Genomic DNA, 25,032 nt, shown 5'->3' on the forward strand with positions numbered 1-25,032 from the left:
TGTTTTGTTCTATATTAACCACGAAATCCCAAGATGACTTGGATAGTTTGTGGGTCCATTAAATTGCGTTTTCCTTGAACAGACCATGTTCATTTTACAGCCACCTCCAGGTCCATTCCCCTCACCCAGGCCTCAGGATCCTCCCTCCCTCCAATATTGCATACCTGCCTAGACACCTCAAGAGTGTCTTACTTAATGCCTGAACAAGAGTCCCCTCTTGAGACCCTACCAAGTCACCCTTTCCCTTAACCCCATACCCCAGCAGACCTGCGGAGGGATGTCGGGGCGGGGAATGTTTCCTGGCAACCTTGCTGAGCCCTCATTATCCTTGTTAGTTCTGGGAACGATGCAAGCTCTTCCTGATGCCGGCGAAGCACCAGCCAGACCACGCCTTCCTTCGCCACGTACCCCTGCGCAGGATCCACCTCTTCACCCTGGTGCAGATCATCTGCCTGGCTGTGCTCTGGATCCTCAAGTCCACTGTGGCCGCCATCATCTTCCCTGTCATGGTAAGGTGGGCGCGGGCTTCGCCGCTGCTGGGCAGGTTGGTCTAGGCAGGCTTCGCCTAGGAGGTCCAGCAGTGCCGCAAGTGCGTCACCTTGCAGCACCCTTAGCTTTCTCCCCAGCTTGGTTTGGTTCCTTTGGGTGACAGAAGCCAGTCCAGAACAAATTTAGAGTTGTGAGGCCAGACCAGGTGGAGGATAGAGAGAAGGGCGGAGGAAAGAATGTCAGTGTGGCAGGTGGATCCTGCAGTGACAATCGGCATGCTGAGGTCCCCACCCAACTTTCCTGCTGGGGGAAGGCCGGTAATGTGGAATTGGAGAAGCTGGACACATTCAACTTTAGACCCAAGTTCTCTACTGCCAAACCTCAAGCCAATCTCGAAAACCGATGCATACTAAGTATAAATCTTCTCCCCGTGCAAAATTAACGAATTTGAAATGGTAAATAGTATGTTAGTGGTGCAGGGAGGGAATAGAATCAGAGATCAGGAATTTCAAAAACCCATTGACAATATAAAGTTTGAGCTGGGCATTCTTTGACTATTCTTTTATATTTTATGGAAATTTGAAGTTATTCCAGAATAAAAGTTAAGAACAGTCACACCTGTAATCCTAGTGACTGGGGACGCTGAGGCAGGAGGATTGCAAGTTCAAAGCCAGCCTCCACAATTTAGAGAGGCCCTAAGCAACTCAGCAAGACCCTGACTCAAAATAAAATATAAAAAATGCTGGAGATGTGGGGCTAGGGTTGTGGCTTATAGGTGGAGGGCTTGCCTAGCATGCATAGGCACTGGGTTTGATTCTCAGCACCCCATAAAAATAAAGGTATTGTATCCATGAACAACAAAAAATATTTTTAAAACAATGCTGGGGGTGGGGATATGACTCTGTAGATAAGCACCCTGGGTTCAAACCCTGGCACTAAAAATAAATAAATAAATAAGGGCTGGGATATTGCTCAGTGGTTAAGCTCCCTGGGTTCAATCCCTGATACAAAAATAAACAAACAAATAAATAAATAAAATAAAAATAAAAACAAACAAAAACCTGTTGCATCTGGCCCTTTAGATAACCCCACCAGAAGGAAGCTGCCCAGCCCTTGCTGGGGGACTGAAGTTTGGGGGCTAATGCTCCCAGAATGCCTGCAGGCCTAGATTAGGAACCAAATCAAGGACACTTGTGGAAATGTGCACTCTTAGGGGATCTCTAGTAAGTGGTTCTTGACTCTGGCTGCTCTTTAAAATCTATGAAATCAACTAAATCAAAATATCTTCAGGAATCCCAGGCTTTGGTATTTTAAGTAAGTCTACAGAGACATAAATATGCAGCCAGGGTTGAGAACCACCACTCCAGGGAAAGGGACATGGATCCTCCCCAACAGTGTCCTCCTGGGCCTCAGAGATGAGGAAGGGAAGGATAGTGATAGTCATGATTGCCAGTACTGAGTGCTGTTCCACTCAGCCCACACCAGCCCCTGAAGCACTACTAGTTACCCCTATTTTACAATCAGAAAGATGAGGCTCAGAGAGCACAGGGAGTGACAAACTCAGGACAGGCAGAGCAAGATCTGCACCCCCTCCTGGCATTTTTTTTTTTTTTTTTGGTACCCGGGATTGAACTCAGGGGCACTTGACCACTGAGCCACATCCCCAGCCCTACTTTGTATTTTATTTAGAGACAGAGTCTCACTAGGTTGCTTAGTGTCTTGATTTTGCTGAAGCTGGCTTTGAACTCTCTATCCTCCTGCCTCAGCCTCCCAAGCTGCTGGGATTACAGGCGTGCACCACTGTGCCGTGCTCCTGATTATTTTTAAATACAGTAGAATTCACTCTGCTCTGTAGTTTTGGCAAATGTAAAGAATGGTGATTCTATCTCTGTAGTTGTGATACAGAAAGCTCCATCACCTCCAAGTTCTCTCTTGCTGCCCTATATGTAGACAGCCCTTTGCCCACCCCTGTCCCTAGCAACCATTGATTTGCTCAGAGTCAGGAGTTTATTATTGTTGTGGTGTTTTGATTTTTTTTTTTTTTTTTTTTTGGTGGTACTGGAGATTGAACCTAGGGATGCTCTGCCACTGAGTTAATCCTAAACCCTTTCTTAGTTTTTTATTTGGGACTGGGTCTCTCTAGGTTGGCAAGGCTGGCCTTGAGCTTGCAGTTCTCTTACCTCAGCCTTCCAATTAGGTGTGCACCACATGCCCTGCCAGCTCCAGGAGTTTTTAAACCCAGGTTTATCTGATGCCTGGGCTCTACATGCTCAAAAAGTTATATCAGAGAGGAACCAGTATTAAATCCAGCTAGAAGGGTTTGCTTCCTTACCTCATTTAATGGCCAGTTTTCAGTGGTAAAAAAGACAATATGTATAACAGACCATCCTGGGTCCACTAAGTTTGTTAAAAGATCACTTATTTCTCCCTTTAATTTGTTCATTCTGAACAGAACCAAACTTTCTTTAGAAATTCCATATAGTTTACTATATTTTGTTTGGCTTTTGTTAATGGAGAGTTTGACAGTTCTTAAAAATGGGAACAGAGCAATTCACAATGGCCAGGCTATAGAACCAACCTAGGTGCCCTTCAATAGATGAATGGATAAAGAAAATGTGGTATATATACATGAAAAAATATTACTCAGCCATAAAGAAGAATGAAATAACGGCATTTACCAGTAAATGGATGGAACTGGAGTCTATCATGTCAAGTGAAATAAGCCAATCCCCAAAACACCAAAGGCTGAATGTTCTCTCTGATATGTGGATGCTAACACACAACAAAGGAGGGTAAGGAAGGGAAGGATAGAAGTTCATTGGATTAGACAAATGGGCATGAAGGGACAGGAGGAGGAATGGGAATAGGAAAGACAGTAGAATGAATCAGATATAACTTTCCTACATTCATATATGAATATATGACCAATGCAACTCCATATCATGTTCGACCACAAGAATAGGATCCTAATTAGAATAAGTTATATTCCATGTCTGTATAACATGTCAAAATGCACTATACTGTATCTAAAAAGAACTAATTTAAAAAAGAAAAGAAATGAGAGTAGAGAGGCAGTGAGTCTCAAAGTGTGATCCCTGGGCCAGCAGCACTAACATCACCTGAGAAACTTATAGAGATACAGATTCTCAGGCTCTACCCCAGACCTGATGAATCAGAAACTTTGGGGTGGTACCCAGCAATGTTGTATTAACAAGCCCTCCAAGTGACCCTAAAGCACACTCAAGTGTGAGAACCACTTAAAGAATGACTGTGGTTCTCCAGCCATGGTCTCTGTGCTGGCTCCCCACTTCAGCTGACACAGGCTCTGTCCCACGCAGTCACTGGTAGTCATAGTCCCTCACCTGAGAAGCCAAAGGAGAGGAACCAGGGGAACAGGGGAGGTGAACATGGTTTGTGGGGACTTTGGAATGGCTCCAAAGACCGATCACAAGAGCTGCCTGAACTCAGCTGACTGAGGAAGAAGGAATTATTTAACCCATTATTTTCTCTGAACTCCCACAAAACTTCAGCCTCTCTGTCTGTCTTCCTACCACAGATCCTGGGCCTCATCATTGTCCGAAGGCTTCTGGACTTCATCTTCTCCCAGCATGACCTGGCCTGGATTGACAACATCTTGCCAGAGAAGGAGAAAAAGGAGACAGACAAGAAGAAGAAGAGAAAGAAAGGGGCCCACGAGGATAGCGATGAGGAGGTGGGGAAGATATGAGGCCTGGGCAGAGTCGGGCGACCAATAGAACCTTCTGCTTCCACCAGGGCCAGGGAGAGGGTGGCTTTTCACGCAACTGTAAAAGTGCCTGCACTCAGTCCAGGATAAGCTAGGGCTTCTACTTGGCCTTGGTCTGGGGTGCTGAGAGCTCATCTGTTCTTGTAAATGTCCTCAGGTTGGGCCAGAGCCAGTGAGCCTCCCTGCCCAGGAGCAGTTGACTAGCAAAGCTCACTCCCATTTCTGGTTTTCAGGGCCATTGTCAATAGTGGCCCAGATTCCTGAGAATGGCCCAGGAGATGGTTCCAAAATGGAAGGCCTTTATAAGGAATAACCTCCAAAGAATGGAGCAGGCCTGTGGGGAGAGGTCTGATGGGGACTTTTTAGTAGACTGGACTCTGGGATAGGCAGGAGGAACTAGAGATGAGCTTTGCTTGGGCCTACCCCGAAAGTATTGGGAACAAAAGTTGGGGGAGAGGTATGTGTCCTCACTGAAAAGAGAATGGCTTCCTCTTCCATGCCTGGGACCACCTGATTGCCCCATCTGTCCCTCTCCTCTCCCATGCTTCCTCCATGTCCCACCCCCAAACACTCAGTCAACAGACAAGGAGCCAGCCCAGAAATTATAGCAAATCTCAGAACATTAGGCAGAAAGAGTATCTGGTTCAAATGTTCATTACAAATGGTGACACTGTCCCTCCAAAAGGAAGTGTTTTACCCAACATAGACAGACAGCTAAATGTCTAAGAGGGAATCAGGAAATCATTCTTGAACTCATGCTTTCCATATACTGAACTGCCATGTCATTTCCTGAGACCATGCTTGACTCCCAATCTCCCAGTCTCCCAATGGTACCTGAATCACAATCCTTTATCCACCTTGTCCTGTTTTCCTGGGATCTCACCTTTTGCAAATTAAAGCTGTTCACAGGCAAATCCTTGCTCACTGGTTGGTGATTAAACCATCCTTTGATGGTTGTAATTGGCCAAAACTTTCCCTGTCTTGCAGGAAGGGGAAGGTCTCAATTTTTTTATTTATTTTTTTATGTGGTGCTGAGGATTGGAACCCAGTGCCTCACATGTGCTAGGCAAGCGCTGTACCCCTGAGCCACAACCCCAGCCCCCTTATAATTTATTCACATGTTTTTTGTAGATAATTTTCAAAAGTAGATTCTAAAAGAAAGAAACAGAGTCCAGGTGTCTTTTAAAGACAAATGCTTATTTTTTTTTTCATTGGTTCATTCAGTAAATATTGGAGTGGATCTCACATGTCAGGAACTATTTCAAGGTTGAGGGTGAAGCATCTCAGGATTATATGATACATTTAATGGAAAAAATGGGATTCAATGTTCACAAATTCATTTTATACATGTCTTTATAGCAACCCGGATATTGTGAGGTTCAGTCCCAAATGACTGGTTGCATGATAGATGAAACTGTTCTGAGGAGCGACATTCCTGGATGAGTTCCTTTCCTGTCTACTGGGTATCTAAAATGGTGGGCCAATTGTGTCCATTTTTCCTTAGTGGGTCCAAGAGCATTTGCAGCACCCCCTGTTTAGTCTGGATGTGGAGGAATGGTGGTTTACACATTGTGGATGTATGCATTTTCCATTTGGCAAGAAAGACAAAGTGGTTGTGTTGGTGTTTATCAGCTTTTCCCACTGTTTTTCTCCAGCCCCAGTTCCTCCCTCCCTCAGTTATAAAGATTCCCATGGAAAGTGTCCAATCAGATCCCCAAAACGGTATCCACTGCATTGCCAGTAAGTAAAACACATGGTGTCTCTCCCTTCTTACTCACTACTAATCCTCCACCTATTTTCCTAAGGAGCTTCCATCTGAAACTCAGGGGATCTAATCATTTTAGATGCCAGAGTGATGAACCCAGCCTAATTCCATCTTAAGATTGGGAGCCATCTCGTCACAAAGTCATGAAAAGTTAATTTCTGTTTTACAATAAATTACTGTGATTTCTAAACTTGCTTGGAATGCCAGCCCATGCCTTGAACTCACCCATGCCTGGTTTTCCCTGACCAGATAACAACCCTCTCTGAAACCTTAGTGGCGCCTCAAATTCTGGTGTTGGGATCTGAATTTACTCCCTAACTTGAAAAGTTGTATTACCCTTGTCAAAATCCTATTATCTGTAAGTTCTCAAGACACCCCCCTTTTGTAACTTTTTGTGCTATAAAACCATGTTCCTAGAGAGCTGGGGTACTGTTCTCTAACCCAAGGATTTTGGGAAAGACAGTCCCGCCTGGAATTACAAGCTTGCTTTAATTTGATTTAAAATTGGAGTCGGTGGTCTTTTCTTTGCGTTGTGGTTAAACAAGAGGACTCCTGTGATAGGCAGAGGTTAAAGTGAACTGGGCCATGAGGGTTGGGACTCCAACCAGATGAAAATTTCAGAGCACACCCTGAAGTCTCCTCCTTCACTTTAGGCAAAACTCCCCCATTTCTGCCTTTCCTCTGGTGCCTGCAGCACCATCCTGCCCTTTCCTGCCTTATTTCAGACCACATCAGTCCAAACCTGGCCCATGGAGCTGCCCATATCTTCCAGTCATTGTTGAAATGATTGCAAGCTCAAATCAGAGCTGAGTCTTCCCCTTTAGAGAAATAGGTAGGCATCTGGGCAGCAAGTCAGAACTGAAGGTCCTGGGGTTGGGCTGTGATTCTGTATGAAGCACAAGCATCCTCCATGTACTGAAAGAGAAGGCTTCCAATCAGGCATTGCTTACAAAGACCCTGCAAGATTCTCAAACTGCTTCTAATCCTTCCCAACTGGTGGACAGTGCTGTCATTAAGACCACACAAATATCCTGATCCAAGTCCTGACCTGGTGCTCCTAAGATAGTGCTTACTTACCACTGTCCTCAAAGACAGAGACTGGAGGAGGTCACCAGGACTCCTGCCAGGACCCTCCAGAGCCCCAGAGGCTTCCCCTCACCTCTCTCCATCACATTGCCTCAGGTGTTTTTTGTACTCCTCACTCTCCCTCCACCTGCCTCCTGCCTCAACCTCCCAAGCTGCTGAGATTACAGGCATGTACCATGTACCACTGGCTCCCCATTCCCTTTTGTTGACTTCCATCATCCTTCCTCTCTCCTCCCTGGGCCTCCCCATGCCTCACTTCCTCCTATTCTGGCTCAGATCCCTCTCTGTGAAGATTAATTGACCCAGAGCCACCCATCTCTGTGAGGCCCCAGTATTCCTCTGGTATACTGTTGGCCATGGATCACAAAATAGAAAAGAGGAGGAATGGTGGGGAAGCACGGAGAAATAGGATGCTCTCTGGCGTGACTCTCAAACCTGCTTCACATCTGACTTTTTCTTCCAGGAAAAAGATCTTCCAGTTGGAGTTATTCACTCTGATTCTTCTTTCAGTGGCTCAGAACTTGATCGAAGGTAAGAGCTATTAGGTAGATTCCTTGGGTATTAGCTAAGAGACTAAGTAATGGTCAGGTTGGGTGACTAGGATTTCCCAGTCCAGCTGACATCTTAGTAGAAGAAGACAAAGGCTGACCAACCTGATTATCGGGGGTCAAGTAACAAATGTGTCTTCTTACTGACATCAATCACACAGTGACAAGCATCTTTCATGTACTGATAGAGTACACAACTTTAGAAAAGGAAATTTAAAATATTATGTAGAATACTGAAAGTAAGTTTTGAAAAGGAAACAACATAGAAGAAAGTTAGACATAGCTTAAGTACATGTTAATAAAAGCCCAGATACTAAGGATCAAAACACTAGGTTCACAGGGTGCAATGGCGCACACCTCTAATTCAGGCAGCTCAGAAAGCTGAGGCAGGAGAATCACGAATTTAAAGCTAGCCTCAGCAAAATTAGGTGCTAAGCAACTCAGTGAGACCCTGTCTCTAAATAATATACAAAATAGGACTGGGGATATGGCTCAGTGGTCGAGTGCCCCGAATTCAATCCCTGGTACCAAAAACAAAAACAAAAACAAACCCATTAGGTATTCTAATACTCTATGGGGTCACATAATAGTAGGGCCTATTATCACTGGTCATAAGGAAAGCTAATTAAAAATCAAATATTAAATGAAGATAGAAACAGTAAAAAAAGGATTCAAGACCCAGATGCCAGGATTCTCCATGCCAATAATGTGATTCCATAGTGTTCTTGATGGTTAACTATCCATGAAAAAAGCAGAACTGCTTGATGATTATACAGGGGGCCCAAAAATGAAAAAGAATTCAGGGGCAAGGAAGTCTCTGCCTATTATTACTAGGGAAGCTGGCAGGGACTGTGCTAACCCTAATGTATTCCCTAAATTGGACAAGGAGTCACTCTGTATAAGATCCAATTCGTAAGTGTAGAGGTATCCCAATTATAGAGGCAGGTAATTTTCCATCCTTAGATGGCACTCAAGAGTTTTTCAGGAAGCATATAGGATCTCCTGAATTTGGGGGCAAAGCTGCTTCACAATGTCAAAATGGAGATACTTTTCACCAGTTCAAACCTCTGAGCTGCAGGCTCAAAGACACTATATCTCAGAAGTGTCACATCTCAAAATATGTTCCTTCATATCCCATAACTCCAATCTGGGCTCCTAAGCCCTTACTGACACTGATCTTTATGTACGGATAGTCACAGAATAACAATTTGTCTATTCTGATTTATCTTCATTTTAAAAAGTCTACACCAAACCAAATCTCTTAATTGCCCCAATTTTAGGCAATGGAGAATTTGGACCAGGAAAGGGCATTTCCAAATGCCTGATAAATTATACAGAGCTATGGGAAGGGGTCAGAAATGGAAAAAATAAAGTCATAACTGTGGATGATATTTCCCAATCACACTGGTGCCTTACCAAGTCTATGGAATTAGATGGAAGCAAAGATTACTAAATAGCAGGATTTTGCTTTGGTAAAGAAAAAATGCTTAGCAACATGACTCAGTTAAATAAAGATTGAGCATCAAAGATCTACCAGGCATGATAGTTGGTCCCTGGGGTTGTAAAGGGACATGTAAACAGAAGGGGAGTACCATGTGCAAGAACAAGAATGGGTACACAGGAGAGAAGGCCAGTGATCTAAGGAAGGTTATTAGCCTTATCAGGAGAATCTACCACAGATAAATAGGACCCTGATCGAAGTACAGTGTGGGACAGAGCATCTTAGGCAGTGGGAACATGTCTGAAGCACCATTTGAAAACATACAACACAAAGAGGGGACAGAGTGGCAAACTAGGAAAGTAGGCAGGAGTTCAAGCATAGGTGGTCCTGTCTTGCTTAAGAGCTTGGATTTTATTCTTTAAATAATAGGGAACCAGTCAAATTTGTGATTTAGAAAGTTCGACTTGGTAGCAATTTGAAGAATGGGTTGAAAAGGCATGAGATCAGTTCAACGGCTGTGGCTAAAAGCCCAGCAGACAGGATGCTTTGTTCCCTTGGTGTGTTGAGAATTCATAAGCAAAGACAGAACTGTTTGCTTTAGAGCCCTGCTCTGGAGAATAGGGTTCAAAACACCCCAAATTGGCTAATCATTCTTCCCTCCTCTTTCTTGTTCAGCATCACCTTGCACTTCAAAATCTCCTGTCCAACTTCACCTGCTTTCAGCTACCCCAGGAGCCCAGTCTTCATGGTGCCACAGGTGAAGATAGAGATGGAGTCTGACTATGACTTCACAGACATAGAAGAATATGGAAGAGAGGCCCACGGTGAGACCACCCTTTAGGATGATGCAGCTTCTCCCTGCCTGGGCAAGGGCCTGGTTTAGTTTTAATTGAGTCTTAACTTCTCTGTGCCTGTCTCGTTATGTACCGGAGTGGGTCCTTCTGCCCTATAGAAAACTGGCCATCCTTCAGTGGAAAGTCCTACTTAGATGCAAAGCTCTCTTCATCCCTTTGTAGTTATTAAAATATCTAAATGTAAACATTATACCTTATTTTAAAATGCAGTTCAGCATAGAAATCATAACATTTCTTTTGAAATGAAAAAAAAAATGCTTGCCTCTTAAAACCATAAGATAAATGGGCAATAGTCAATTTTATATTTAAGATAAGTATTAATTAAAAATTTTAAAGGTTAGATTGAAATCTAGGTGGTTTTAAAGAACTTTTAACATACTCTTACATCAATAGGCCAAGGCTGGAATATTGTTTTGCAAAATTGCATATTTTTATGCAATTTTGGTTGGCTTTAACAGGTTGACATGTTATTACTTCTCCATGCAGAGTGGTGCTGGAAAGGTCCTACCTTTTCTCTGAATCTCATTCAGCTAAGTTTGAATTTGCATTGTGGGCCTTGGTCTAGAAGTGTGACTGGGGCTTTTCTAGATTGAAAAGCCAGTTCTAAAAGTCTGTTAATGAAGGAACCAATGCATCAGAGTGGATAAAGTTTTTTAAAATGAAATAGTCACTGTTAAAGTGAACCTCAAATCACATGAGATCCACAAAGTGATCCTTTAAATTTATTCACTGTTTTTTTTCCACACCTGGATTCCAATTTCTTTATTTGGAATAGGTCCTTCCTACAAGTTTTCAATGACTGATCCCCAAAGTCAGATTTCTATTTACATGAACATTACATGTTAGGCAGCTAACACTTTGGAAAATTATAACTTGGCAATGTTAGTCAAACCAGTCCTTTAAAAGAATGATTAGAAGCAATTTGGGTAGATTAACACCAATTATTAATGAAGCAGACCCTTTCCACGTTAAACTTAAAAAGATTAGACATTTTAGGTTCAATACACATTGAATGAGTGAGCACCAACTGTTTATGTAATACCTGCTATTGCCAGATAACCACATGCATCTGACATTTTCTTCTCCAAAACAACTATGGATTTGAATCTTCCTTAAATTTAACCTCAAAGCTCTCTTCCAAGGAATACTGCCAAGAGGTAAAGCTCTAAACTTCTACCTGATAGCAAAATTATTTAGCTGTTCACTAATCCAGAACCATCCTATTTAAGTACAAAGTCTTTATCTTCATTTGTACCAAACCTGGGAGAGCTAACAATCTACCCTTAACATTTAAGTTTTAAAGCCTGGCTGATTTGAAATAGTACTATCCCCATTAAATTGTAGAAATGTTATGAATTCAGGAGTAAATGTGCTTGATTAATAAAACAAACTGGAAAAGTATGATGTTAGCTTTTTGTTGTAAATTGATCCATGTAATTTTTACCTATATATCCTTTATATTTTGTATATACATGAACATTTTAAGTCTTTAACAGGTTGACATATTATTACTTCTCCATGCAGTAATTTTTTCCACTTTTAATGTAACTAAAATTCAATAAAAATTAATCCTGTCTGCTCATCTGACTCCATGTTTAATAATTTAGGTAAGTCAGCAGGCAAGACAAATAGACATAAGCTATACCTCACTTACAAAAATATCGCCATCAAACTAGCAAAAGAATAAAGCAAGCTAGAAAAGCACAAGGAAGGAGCAGATCAACTCCCCCAAGTTCTCTCCCTTTTGGCTTCAAACTGCCTAGAGCAGGAGCTACTTGCATGAAAGTGCAGATACATAGCTGTGATTCATAATACGTAGGGGCCTATCTCAAATGTCAGGATGTGCACAACACCATCCCTAATCAAACTGATACTTTAAACACATGCACAGGCATGCACGTGCACAGACACACACAGGGTGGGCAGAGGTGGTGATGGGGAAATAAATTTACTTTTACTATGAATGTGTGTGTTGAGAACACAGAAAGGAGAAAATCCTTTGTAGTGATGTGTAAATTGAATGCCTGGTTTAGAAAACACTCAGAACCATTTCAATGAAATTTACAGATTAAGTTCCTAGTTTGACATTACCTGCTGGGATTAAGGACTAGGCTGGTTTCTTCACAGTTCTTTAAACCAATTTGTTTAAGGTTAGAGGTTGGGTGTTACAAATGTAGAAATAACTAGATTATATCCAATGAGAAAAATTCACTCTGGTTAGATTACAACTAAGACAGTAGTAGGAGACAGTATTTCAGAAATTCATTCCACACCAGACAAATGTGTTTTATTTAAAAAACAAAAACAAAAACAAAAACAAACAAAAAAAACCCCCACCTTTCTTTAAAAAACAAAAACACACACACCAAAAAAACTTTCATCAGAAAGTCTAAATTCAATATTAACTCAAGCTCTTTAAAATCTTTCAGGAAAGCTGACAGAAAAGCAGGCAGCTGTGACAGTTCTTTGGTGGAAAAGTTGCATATTTACACCAGCTGCCCAGTGATTATCAAGCCCAAGTGTTGTTTTTCAAAAATAGGTTTCAAGACATAACAAAGAACCATACAGATACCCACTAAAATACAAAAACTGAATAATAAAGTTTAAGGATATAGCAAAATGGATTTAGCAAAAAGGATATAGCCAAATATGGCAATACACATGAATAATTTATAAAACAAGCCTTTCAATCCTAGAAAACTACAATGGGGAGAACTCACTGAAGGCCAAGGAACACAAAGCAATAGCAAATGGAACAACCCAAGACATTTCCTAACAACGAAGCCAAAAAATAAAAAAAAGACAGCTAGTAATGTAGTTTTTCCTTTTTCTAGCCAATTCAGTTCTCTTTGGATAAATTTGGTTATTGATCAATAAGTATAAAAATTATGGTGACTTTTTTTTCCTCCACTCTATTACCATTTCTTCCTTTCCCCTAATTTTCTCTAACATTTTTTTTCCTTTGGTTTGACCAGTTGAACTCAAAAGGCTTGGAACCTAAAATGAGTATCAACTCTTATTGGAAAAGCACTTGGGAAATGCAATCCTAGAAAAGGCAAAGTTTTAACCGGAGTGGCTTGACAAAGTTAAGCATCCATTCTTGATGTGACAAGTCTCTTATGTTAATCACTAGATTAATGGCTTCTCTTGGCTAGATCATATGATCCAGCATGACACTGGAGTGTTCCCTGGTGAGGTACTGCAGAGCCATGTGTGCACAAAACCCACCCATTTTAAGCTTTCAATAAACACAAAGCATCATTTTAAACCATTTCAGTAAAATAAATTAAAAGTATTGCATTTCTAATGACCTGCTTGATCACCTCGTGGACTGGCTTGAAGTGCTACTCATGGCAGAGTAGACACAACAGTTAATTGGTGGCTACTCCAAGTTCTTTAGACTTCAGCACTTCCCGCTCTTCAGGCCTCAGCACTTTTTTTGCAGCAATAATGGTATTCTTCATTAGCATTGCCACCGTCATGGGACCAACACCCCCAGGGACAGGAGTGATATAACCGGCTTTCTTCCTGACTCCTACATGGAAACAAGACAGGCTGTTTCAGTTATGGCAAAAAACATATTATGAAAGGTGCATACAAAGAAAAAGCAATAATAAACATAAGCACCTTCATTAGCCTCAAAACTCATTAAAAGAAAATTATACCTATATCACTGAAGAGTAAATGATTTTGAACACACTAGTGAAATAACATGCACATAACATGCAGTTGTTCAATGAATATCTAGTAACCTATAGTTTTCTGGTCATACTTTTCTTCCATGTTAAATAAATTTAAAAAGAAACATCTTGGTAGGTTAACTGTAGGGGAGGTAGGGAAGGGTATAACTGACAATAAGCATTACCTCAACACCCGCCTACAACATTTTTTTAAATCTTGAGTATAATTTGCCCAAAGTACCAAAGGAATTTTGTACATCTAATAACCTGTAGTTTTCCAGCCATACGCCACGATTTTTTTTTTTTTTAATTTGGTTACCAAGGATTGAACTCAGGGGCATTCAATCACTCAATCACACATCCTCAGCCTTTTTTCATATTTAGAGACAGGGTCTCGCTGAGTTTCTTAGGGCCTCACTAAGATACTGATTCTGGCTTTGAACTTTTTTTTTTAAAGTATTCATAATTTTTTAGTTTTAGGTGGACAAAATAAAATATCTTTATATTTATGTGGTGCTGAGGATCGAACCCGGTGCCTCATGCATGCTAGGCGAGCACTCTACCACTGAGCCACAACCCCAGCCCTAGGCTTTAAACTTTTGATCTTCCTGCCTCAGCCCCCTGAGCTGCTAGGATTACAGGTATGCGCCACCATGCCCAGCTAATTTGTTGTTTTTATATATTTTTAAAATTACATCATTTACCTTCAAAGTCTACATCTCCAACCAACTTGGGTTTAGCAGTTATAGGATCCTGAATTCTGTTAATTCCCACATCAATGACTGCTGCTCCTTCCTTGATCATATCTGCTGTGATGAGATTTGGAATGCCTGGCCAATGGAGATAGGAATGATCAACTTAGTACTAAAAAGAAGCTTCCACCTGTCAGATTCTTGCCTTTCAATTTCTAGAGACTTAAAAGAGCTAATTAATACATTTTATAATAATATTAAAGAATCAAGGGACCATTTAAATTCATATAGTAAATGGAACTATTTTTAGGTGTAAGGAAAAACTTTCACCTATCCAGTCTATAATGGAGTGCCAAAAACCAGTATCCCAACCATAACTCCACCCTCATCTTTGAAGGCAGCTCAAAAAATTATTATGAGGGGAAGGATGAATGGCAATGAGGCAGGTGGATCCTAAGAGACGAGGTACAACTTCACTCTTCTGAAGAGAAGTCCTTCTAGCCCTCTCCCTTGAGTTCTTACCTGCAGCAGATATGACAATATCTGCAAGAATTGTGTGCTTCTTCAATTGTTCTTTGGGAGTGTATCGATGAGATATTGTAACAGTGGCATCACCTAAGGGGAAAAAAAAATAGATGTCTTGATTACTGAATCGAAGCTAATTAGATCTCAACTAATCAAGTCATTGTAGAAACTAATCTCTGAAAAATAACTGACTTAATGCTTGTGCCCTATTTTCTGAACATCTAATTGTCGTTTGCTTTTTAAAATTAATACTCAATGTAGCTTTTACCCATTGGTCTTGGCTCTACCCTTTGGAATCATACATAATTAACTTTATTCCTTATTGTACTTCCCAGCTTTCCAAGAATTTTATCTTGTCTAAGATATAATTGTCACGAGGTCACAAGTGTTATTTATTTATTTATTTATTAATTACCAGGGATTGAACTCAGGGGCGCTTAAACACTGAGCTACATCCCCCTTTTTATTTTGAGACAGGAGTTCATTAAGTTGCCCAGGACCTGGCTAAATTGCAGAGGCTGGCTTTGAACTTGTGGTCCTCCTGCCTCAGTCTCCTAAGTCACTGTGATTACAGGAATATACCACCACATCCAGCTGCTTTTTTTGTTTTTTGTTTTTTTTTTAAGTTAATGAAAAAAGATAGCTGGAAACATAGTTTGCTACTATTTCTGATATAATCATGTAAGGTTGTTATTGCAACAATTACATATGATAAATGATTTACGAGGCTTTTTCTTAGATAAAATAACATAACTTGACATGACACATGGCAGTCATATCAAATCAACCCTTTGCAGTTGTCTGAGATATTTTTCTACCAAATGATACAGAACACTATATTAACTTCAAATAAGAAGTGCTTCTTAGCTCCAACCATCAAAGCCACACCTGAAAAATTTCTAATTGCCTACAAAATGCTTTACTCAAAACTCAAATTGATTTCTGAGGTTAATTCCATAATAAATGAATTGAAACTCCTTGATGATACTGAGTAGTTTCTATACAAAAGTTACTCACTGAGTAAATGTTAACAGAATTACAACAAATATACTTCTGTTGTCTCTGAAGGTTCTCCAAAAAGGGAGAAGAGAACACTGCTCTGAAAGCAATTTCCTTACCTCCAGGTCTTTCATGAGCCCCATCTGTGTGTAGTAACATTGCAATGGGCATTCCAACATTTTTTGATCTTCCAGCCACAACCACATTCTTCCCTAGGGTTGGAATACCTATGAAAAAATATATATTTTTGCATTAAAAGGAGTGTCAATCAATTTAAAATGTGCAAAAAAAAAAAAAAAACAAAAAACAGATGACCTGGGACACGAATCCAATTTTAATAGTGAAGGAAATCACTAAGTTTATTGCCTCATTAGTCAGTCAGAGTTAATACTTGCTCACATAGAAAGGGCTAAAAGAAAACAGGATAGCCAGGTGCAATGGCACATGCCGGTAATCCAGTGACTTGAGAGGCTGAGGCAGGAGGATTACAAATTCGAGGCCAGCCTCAGTAACTCACTGTCTCAAAATAAAAAATTTTAAGGGCTGGGGATGTGACTCAGTGGTAAAGTGCTTCTGGGTTCAATTACTAGTACCAAAGAGAAGAAAAAAGGAAACAAGAGAATATGCCCTATAAATTAGAAAATGTTATAAGAATGTAGACCACCACCACTATTAAATCTTAAGTTCCTTTCCTGAGGTTTCTGAATTAAAGTCTCCAAATATTCACAGACAAGTGTCAAAAGAGGTAAGCACAGCAGAGTAGGAATAAAAGATGTGGACTAGGGCTCCACTCATTGAAACTGTAGGAATTTTTGCCATTTGTAAGTATAGGTTGAATATTCCTTATCTGAAATACTTGGGAACAGAAGTGTTTCAGATGTCAGAGATTTTCAGATTTTGGAATATTTGTATAGAAAGGTCATCTTTATAATTTTATCATAGTATGTGTGTGTGTGTGTATATATACATATATATATATTTTTTTAAATAAGTTTATCACTTGAGCTTCCCTAATCCAAACATTGACAACGCTTTACCCATACTTCCTTGATAATTCTAACAAGACATAAGATTCTGGGATATACCTACCAGTTCGCTTAATTATTTCCCACACGCCCCATGGGGTAGCAGGTAACATGGAATACTGGTCCAAACACATTCGCCCTACATTAATTACATGAAAGCCATCAACATCCTTGTCTGGAGAAACAGCATTGCAGATCTTTCTCTCATCGATGTGTTCTGTAAAGAAACCAAAGCCCAGCTTTAAATCACTATTCTGTAGTTGGGGGTGCTTGACTCCATCTTATCTGATTTGTTATGCAAATCCATCCCCTTTCTGACTTGCCTCCCTGATGCACTTCATCTTCACAGATGTCAAATGCCAGTATGGAAGCCAACACCCCTTTTTTTCCATTGCTTCCCTCCACTGTGGTTTGTACAAAGATTTCAATATGGAGACAAGTGGTATTCTAAGTAGATCTGTCGCATTTCTAATAAAATAATCTTTTTACCTTGCCTTTAAGTCAAATTCACATGAAGGGCCAGGTGTACAAGGTAGCCAAGCCTCTCCACAGCTCAGACACCATTAACTAGAATGTAAAACTCACCTGGGAGAGGGAGTTGAACAAGCAGACCATCTACATTTTCATCATTATTTAGTTTATTGATTAAATTCAACAGCTCTTCCTCTGAAATTGAAGCTGGTTTCACAATTGTCTCACTGTTGATTCCTATTGTAAGGAAATGATGAGTTATTTACTTAGTGAGCACTGCTATGTTGCCAGCCACACTCTGCTACCGCAGGGTTGTTTTTTTTTTTTAATATTTATTTTTTAGTTTTTGGCGGACACAACATCTTTGTTTGTATGTGGTGCTGAGGGTCGAACCTGGGCCTCACGCATGCCAGGCGAGCGCGCTACCGCTTGAGCCACATCCCCAGCCCCCGCAGGGGTTTTTAATCATTGGATCCACCCTGGCAGCTGAACCAGCTCACAAGGAACCTAAGAGGTTTAACTTTGCACATATATAGGCTGCAGAAGACTAGCTCGACACTTTCATACATTATTCTGTGCAGTTTTCATTACTCTCATTTTAGAGACAAGGAGACTAAAGCAGGCAGATTAAAAAGCTAGCTTAGTGCCAGGAGTGGTGGTGCATGCCTGTAATCCCAGCAGCTTGAGAGGTTGAGGCAGGAGGATTGCAAGTTCAAAGCCAGCCTCAGCAACTTATGAGGCCATAAGCAACTTTAGTGAGACCCTGTTTCTAAATTTAAAAAAAAAAAAAGTGATGGGGGGCTGTGGGGGGGGGGGGGAGCTTGGAATATAACTCAGGTTTTCAGCTAAAATGGCAGGAGGTCTCAATTTTCAGTGATCACAGAGTACACCAAGGGTTCAGAGGCTAGTAACTCCATCCAGCCACACTGGAAGGCCAGAGGAAAGGGCACCTTTTGCTCAGACCACTGACCCACAAGTGAGTGGGCACAGGTGTATCTGAACCCACCACCTCTTGTCCGAAGTCACGCAGTAATCTGTGGTACCGCAAGACCCACAAACCTCCTACCACCTGGACCCAAATCATTTCTAATTGCATGATTAGTTTTGCAATCAATCAGTGAAGAAGTCAAAAGCTATTTCTCAGAAGTTGGAGTCATTTCCTTCAAATCGGTGACTGTTCAACCACATCACTAAGATGACTTAATGTCGTATTGCTCAATCTTTCCCCGTTACCCTGCTGCTTTAAAACTGCTACACCCAAGTCAGAGACTCTCATTATTCCTCAAGAAAAGCAAATATCTCCCACAGTGATTTTGCAACGATTCAGACTCGCATGGGATTGATTTGGTGTTTGAAGCATTCAGCTCTTTTGCATCTTTCTCATTTACTTTTCTAGTTAAATAGCTTATGAAGATGTAATGATAGAAAATAAACATTAAAATACAAAAAAAAAAAGGAAAAGCAAATATCAAGATCAAGATCACCTGTAGAATGTTAATGCCAAGAATTTAGCTCATTCCAGAAGACACCAAGAATGCCAATCAAGTTCCTTCTGTCCCAGTCAATAAGCCTCCCCAGTAAATTGGATCTAATTTCTTCACAACATTTTGGATACAATTCAGTCATATTAGCCTCCTCTGCCTGAGTTTTCTAATCAGAAAAAGGAATCATAAATTATAATGGCGTCTGCCTCAGATAAACCTCAATTGAACGGCAGAAAGGTCTGATAGTGATACGTACCGACATCTGCAGCTGCCCTGGTTTTGTTGAGGACATAGGAATGACTTGCAGGATTCTCACCAACCAGAATCACACTCAGATGTGGCCGCTTGTTGCCAGAAGCTACCCACTCTTCCACCTCCTGCCGCACTTCCTGCTTGATCTGCTGGGCCAGTTTCCTTCCAGAAATGACAACAGCTTCATTTCTGCAGAAGGCAACAGAGTCACAAAACCAAATAGCTTAGATTTCTGTAAAAGTAAGTTGTTATTAAACTTCACACTCTTAAAGCTTAGATTAAATTGCCTGGTGCCTAGTATGAGGTGGTGAACATGTATCCAGCTACATGTTTAGGGGGGATACAGTTGACTGAAACAGTTAATCTGAAGCTCTGGGAGTTTAAGAGACCGATCAAGTTCGTGTTTTGCCACTGTTGCTAATAACCAGTCATGTTTCATATTGTTTCCCAATTACTCTATTGCCCTTTAATTTTTTACTGTGCTTTCAAATTTTAAATACAGCTGTCCCTTGGTATCTGTAAGGCATCGATTCTAGGATCCTTTTCCTACCCATGGACTCAAGTCCCTTATACAACCTATGCACATCTGTCCCTATATTTTTTTAGTGGGGAGTGGGGGGTGGGGGGTGGGGAGCAGGACTGGAGATGGGGCGGGGGCACCTTACCACTAAGCTACATTCCCAGCCTTTTTAATTTTTTGAGACAAGGTCTCTCTAAGTTGCCCAGGCTGGACTTTAACTTGCAATCTTCCTGCCTTGGCTTCCCAAATCACTGGGATTACAGGTGTTTGCCACCGTGCCTGCCTCCTCTATAGTTTAAATCACCCCTAGATCATTTATAATATCTAATACAATGCAAATATACATAAATAGTTGTTACACAGTATTGTTTAGGGAATAATGACAAGGAAAAGAAGTCTGTACATGCATTTTTTTCCCCAAAATACTTCCCATCTGCAGTTGGTTGAACCCACAGATACAGAAGGCTGACTATATATAAATTAAATAATGTAGTTAGACCAATAAATGCATTGCTGGCTAGGTCAAACCTTAAAATGCCTACCACTGCCCACTCTATACTTTCCCAGTAAGAGGGGTAGGTTCCTTCTCATAGGTGGCAATATACTCTACCCCAGAACCCCACAGCTCATCCACAGTTGACAAACCAACAGTGAGCATCTGACACCAAGGGGGACAATTCCTAGGTTGGCGAGCTGTCCAGTTAGTGCAATAGCTTAGCTCAACAGGAGCAGTAGCAGTTAACTGGACCAGCAAGAGCTCCTCCCCCAGGGACTTCAAACTAGAACCAAAGAGGACCTGTTGAGGACGGAAACAGCAGAAGATAGAAAAAGAAGCAGAGATGAGAGAACAGCAGTCACATCAATGAGAGTCAATTAGGACAAAGGATCAGAAAACTGCTGGAGCTGGGCATGGTGGCAACACAGGAGACTCAGGCAGGAGGATTAAAAGTTCAAGGCCAGCCTTAGCAACTTAGAAAGACCTTGTCTCAAAAAAGAAAAAGGGCTGGGGATGCAGTTCAGTGATAAAGCACACCTGGATTCAATTCCTAGTACCAAAAATAAACTAATTAAAAAAAAAAAAAAACTCTACTAGCAGTGGGGCAAGTTGAAAACTCAGGATCTAGAGGAACCTCCAATTTCTAAAACTATGTTCAGACTTCTTAACAAGACTGTCTCTTTCCAACAAGAATGGGTTATGCAGCTCTTCCTGATCTCTATGAAGCCCCAAATGCAAAGAGTCTTAGTTTTCTTATTTCCACACGTCCTTACAGTAAAGTGCCATTACTTACAGAAAAGAATCTTGTCCTTAAGCAAAAAGATCCCACAAAAACAAGTCTTCTCTTTAGGCTTCTGCCCTCAGTGTCATATGAGCATTGCTCCAACCTTAAGAACAATGAAACATCAATTCCCCTTATAAATACATGTTTAATTCTCAGGGACACAGCATCTTGCATGGTCAGATAGGGTTAATTCTCAAGGTCAATGGTACTTAAGACAGAATTTCAAATCTTTAACATCTTTTAATCTTTTTAATGCCTGTTTTTTATTTGCATTGTTAACATCTTTTTAATGCCTGCTTTTTATTTGCATTGTGAATAAATACCTACTCTAAACCAAATCTCAATGTCTTATAGTAATAGAGAAAATTTGTAGCTAAAATTTATATTAATCTGTACTCTATCTTGTGAGGTATTAAGATCTCATATATGACAACAAGAACAAAAAAAAAGGTACCAAGATCTCTACCCAGATTTAATGTAATGATACTAGTATGGTACAAAATATATAATAGCATTTAATTTATATTGAAAACATTCTTAATATTCACAAATCATCTAGAGTTGAATAGAACTTCATTAAGAGCTTTGCTGATATAAATACTCCTGGCAACATTCCTGATATAGATCAGGAATGATTAGTAAGTATCTGGAATACCTTTCCTTGACCAGAAATACATCCCCAACCCTAGAATGCTATAGTATCAAATACTACTTAAAAAGAACATAAGATAGGGGCTGGAATTGTGGCTCAGTGGTAGAGCACTTGCCTGGCTTGTATGAGGCCCTAAAAGATCCATTTACAACTAAAAAATATTAAAAAGAAGGAAAGAAAACAACTTAAGATAGTATTGAATGAAGTAATGTACATAAAAATGTCAGGTATGTATGTTCAATAACAGTAATTTCTTACACTCTTCTCTTGGTTGTATGTACACATATATCCTTAATATACAGTGAATATATTTTCACATATCATAAGGAATTATTCACATGCACAAATGCACACACATATACTCAGTGAGAAGCACTTAGCTTGCCCTTCATAAAAAATTTCTTTGAAAAGCAGTAACTTAGAAAAATGGTAGCAGCTCACTTGGACTAAAAATGATATACTAAAGTTAAGGACACAGGGTTCTGGGAGAAGCCAGTGTTCCAAGCCCCAATCTTTGCTTCCAAAAGCAGGTTCTGGGTGTTATGCCAATTTGCTTTAAAAAAAAAAAAAAAAAAGTCAGAAGAGCAACATGAACTAAAAATAAAGCCACAATGTAATGAAGATCTTTCATAATATAACTGCATTTTAGCCCTCCTCTGCTTCTCACAACTCTTGCAAAATGTGAAACACATTAACTAACTTCCTATCATCTCTTTTGCCCAGGGGCAGATAAGTCATTGCTATCCTCAATAAACAGGGAAATGGGAAGAATCAGCCCAGTCCCATAAGGAATCCAAACATTATAATGCTTTTAGCTAACACTTATTTAGGAATTAAGTGCTTTTGCAAATGTGTTTAGAAATTTTTTCCATTCAAACAATGAATCAATAGAATAGAAGAAGTCAAGAAGTCTGTTCCAGTAAATTTGAAATTAAAATTCAAGTCAGCACCATCTTCACTTTCTCTTTAACCCAATGGCTTAGTCATTTTCCATCAAACATCAACCATCAGGGGCATTTTACAGCTCAAAATCAACTTATTTTGGGGAGAAGTCTATTTCTTCTTACTAATAGTACCAGTAATGAGTGAAGAAAGATACAAAAGGGAATGGAACTAACATTTATTTAATAGTAGGTACTTTGTTAAAACTTTTACATACATCACTCTCAGTTACCCTGGGGTTATTATAATAACCCTCTTGCACAGAAGAGGACACTGAAGATAGTAGAAACAAGACTCAAATGCAGACTTCTGCCTCAGAGTTCATTTACCCCTCTCCCCCACTATCTCCTAGGCTATAGTACTCATCTAACCACAGGGTTTGTGTTCCTGAAACTCTCAAACAGCAAAACATGGGCTCTGTTAATAACAAATGTGCAGTACAGAGCACATGCATTGCCTTCAAACATGTGGAGCCCACTAGTAATTCAGAAAGGCAAGCAGTAAAATCAGAACATTTGTCATCAGTGTTTAAGCAAACTGGTTTAGTTCTAAGATCTTTATAAATCTTTTCAATCAGAAAAGCCTATGAAGGCTCTGTCCTACAAGCACATGTGGTCAGCACTTAGGAAGAGGGAAAAGAACAGACAGTAATGAAAGAGGAGACCAAAAGGCTGATCAGAATCAGAATCCAAACAGTCTTGATTGTCCCCTTCCACATTCTCCTTCAAAAACTCACTCATACTACACAGATTCTACATCATGAGCCATAACCAGCAGTGCCTTGGAAATACCTTGTGTGTGTGTATGCGTGTGTGTTTTAAGTTGTAGTTGGACACAATACCTTTATTTTTTTTTTTTATGTGGTGCTGAGGATCGAACCCAGTGCCTTGCAAGTGCTAGGCAAGCGCTCTACCGCTAAGCCACAACCCCAGCCCCTTGGAAAGATCTTTAACAGCATTTTTACACTAAGTGGAGATTACACACCTATCCTACTCCTTGATAGTTCCACTAATGAAAGAACAGTGTTTTATCCCCGCTAAATCTGCACAGCTTAGCAGAGTGTCTGGAACAGTGAATATATGTTGGGGGAAAAAATAAAAGTTACTTTTAAAGATACAGGACTCTAGCTGCAAAAGATCTAAAGATTGACAGGAAAGAGGGTGCAGAAATGTGGGAAGAGAAATCATAGTCCCCCAAAAGACTCTTCAAGCTAGGTTTAGGAATGGAACTTTGAGGTTCAAAAAGATCAAGAAAAACCAATTAGCTACCTCCCTAAGGAAATTCAACCAGAGCTTTCCCTGTCTTCCTCCTGGTATTTTTTTCCTCCAATTTTTTTTTATTGTGGTAAAATACACATATAAACTTTGCCATATTGATCACTTTTACGTTTACAGTTCAGCTGTATTAAATACATTCATATTTAATAGAAGGGCAACCATCACTGCTATTCATCTTCAGAACTCATCTTGTAAAACCGAAACTATCCATGCAACAATAACTCCCCACTCCTCCTTCCCCAGTCCCTGGAAACCTCCGGGTATTTATCACCTCAAGTTACCCAGGTTGGCACGGGTCACTTTGTGGAGTGGATTGCAGTCAAAGCCCTGAAGACCTCAGTACATTCATTCACAGCCGCGAAGCCGCACTAGGAGCGCAGAGCGAGCCACACCCACACCCCGGAGGAGGAGCGAAGCGTGGGTACCTCTCTAGCAAGCGGGCTCCGGGATTTCATCAGACTGCACCAACCCCATCCACCGCTAGGGTCTCGGGAAAGGACCGCTAACAGAAGGCGGCTCTTTCGGAACCCTTCCCGGCGCTCGCCCAAGGTTTCCTAAGACGACTCTCAGCATCACAGCCCGCGTTGGCAGGTTCTGGCCGATAACCTCCTTCCCATGTAAAAAGGGGCACCCCAGAGTCCCCTGAGCCTTCGCTCCGCATTGTCGGCTGCGGCATCACTCGGTGCCACGTCGCCCCGCCACACCCCTCCAGGCGGCCACCACCGCCGGGGCGATGCTCAGAAAGACGTACCTCAGCACCCCACCGGAAGCCGGGCGGCCCCTGTTCTCCGTTTCCCCCGGCTTTCGTGCTATCCCGCTTCCAGATTCACTTACCGAACTGCGGCCAGGTGGAAGGGATGATGGAGGAGGTGGCAGCTTTGCGCGGGCCGGAGCAGCCGGGTGGCCAACGCAGATAACAGTGAAGTTGCAGCCATCGCCAGGGCTGGTGCCCGTGCCGGGAGAGAAACGCGCGCGCGGGCCTTGCGGTTATACCTCCACCTCTTGGTAGGCCCCGCCTCCCACCGACACCCATTGGTCTCTGCTCCACTCTGCCGGCTGTCCTGGAGCCGAGAGAGCCAATCGGTTGTCTCCATTAAACGTAAGCGGTGCAGGATAGAGCCCGGCTTATAATTGGAGCAAGAAGAGCCGGCAACCTGGCTCTAGAAGGCTAATAAGTCTGAGTAGAATGGCCTGATTGGCTGAGGAAGTCAAGCCCCTGCCTGACGCAGCTATTGTTACCCACGCCGCGCCGACAGGAATTAGAGTTCATTCATTCATTCATTGAACAAATGTCTGAGGGCCTAC

The 25,032-nt window shown here is 41.2% G+C and overlaps 2 protein-coding genes across 5 annotated transcripts in view; one reads left to right on the forward strand and one right to left on the reverse strand.

The window, feature by feature from the left end:
* SLC4A5 (solute carrier family 4 member 5) overlaps window positions 1–11,486 on the forward strand; it is a 128,162-nt gene extending 116,676 nt beyond the window's left edge. For 2 of the 3 annotated variants that reach the window (XM_081264444.1, XM_081264445.1), the window contains 5 exons: window positions 336–509; window positions 4,046–4,201; window positions 5,890–5,974; window positions 7,549–7,616; window positions 9,750–9,872. In XM_081264444.1, the coding sequence (XP_081120570.1) occupies window positions 336–509; window positions 4,046–4,201; window positions 5,890–5,974; window positions 7,549–7,583 (450 nt within the window). In that variant the 3' untranslated portion in view covers window positions 7,584–7,616; window positions 9,750–9,872. Of the gene's footprint in view, window positions 1–335; window positions 510–4,045; window positions 4,202–5,889; window positions 5,975–7,548; window positions 7,617–9,749 lie in introns of all 3 variants that reach the window. The other variant, XM_081264446.1, reaches the window with a different exon arrangement.
* Window positions 11,487–12,211: 725 nt separating this feature from the next.
* Window positions 12,212–24,707, reverse strand: MTHFD2 (methylenetetrahydrofolate dehydrogenase (NADP+ dependent) 2, methenyltetrahydrofolate cyclohydrolase). Of its 2 annotated transcripts, XM_081265465.1 has the most exons (8): window positions 24,562–24,707; window positions 19,061–19,245; window positions 17,435–17,557; window positions 16,914–17,066; window positions 15,944–16,051; window positions 14,823–14,915; window positions 14,313–14,438; window positions 12,212–13,463 (listed from the first exon to the last, which is right to left on the reverse strand). In XM_081265465.1, the coding sequence occupies exons 1-8, from the start codon at window positions 24,660–24,662 to the stop codon at window positions 13,300–13,302; spliced, it is 1,053 nt and encodes a 350-aa protein (XP_081121591.1). In that variant the 5' UTR covers window positions 24,663–24,707; the 3' UTR covers window positions 12,212–13,299. The 2 variants fall into 2 exon arrangements, with proteins under 2 accessions (XP_081121591.1, XP_081121592.1); XM_081265466.1 differs by lacking the exon at window positions 14,313–14,438.
* Window positions 24,708–25,032: the final 325 nt, after the last annotated feature.

Source organism: Spermophilus citellus, assembly GCF_964194105.1.
Source record: "Spermophilus citellus genome assembly, chromosome: 13".
NCBI classification, from domain to species: domain Eukaryota; kingdom Metazoa; phylum Chordata; class Mammalia; order Rodentia; family Sciuridae; genus Spermophilus; species Spermophilus citellus.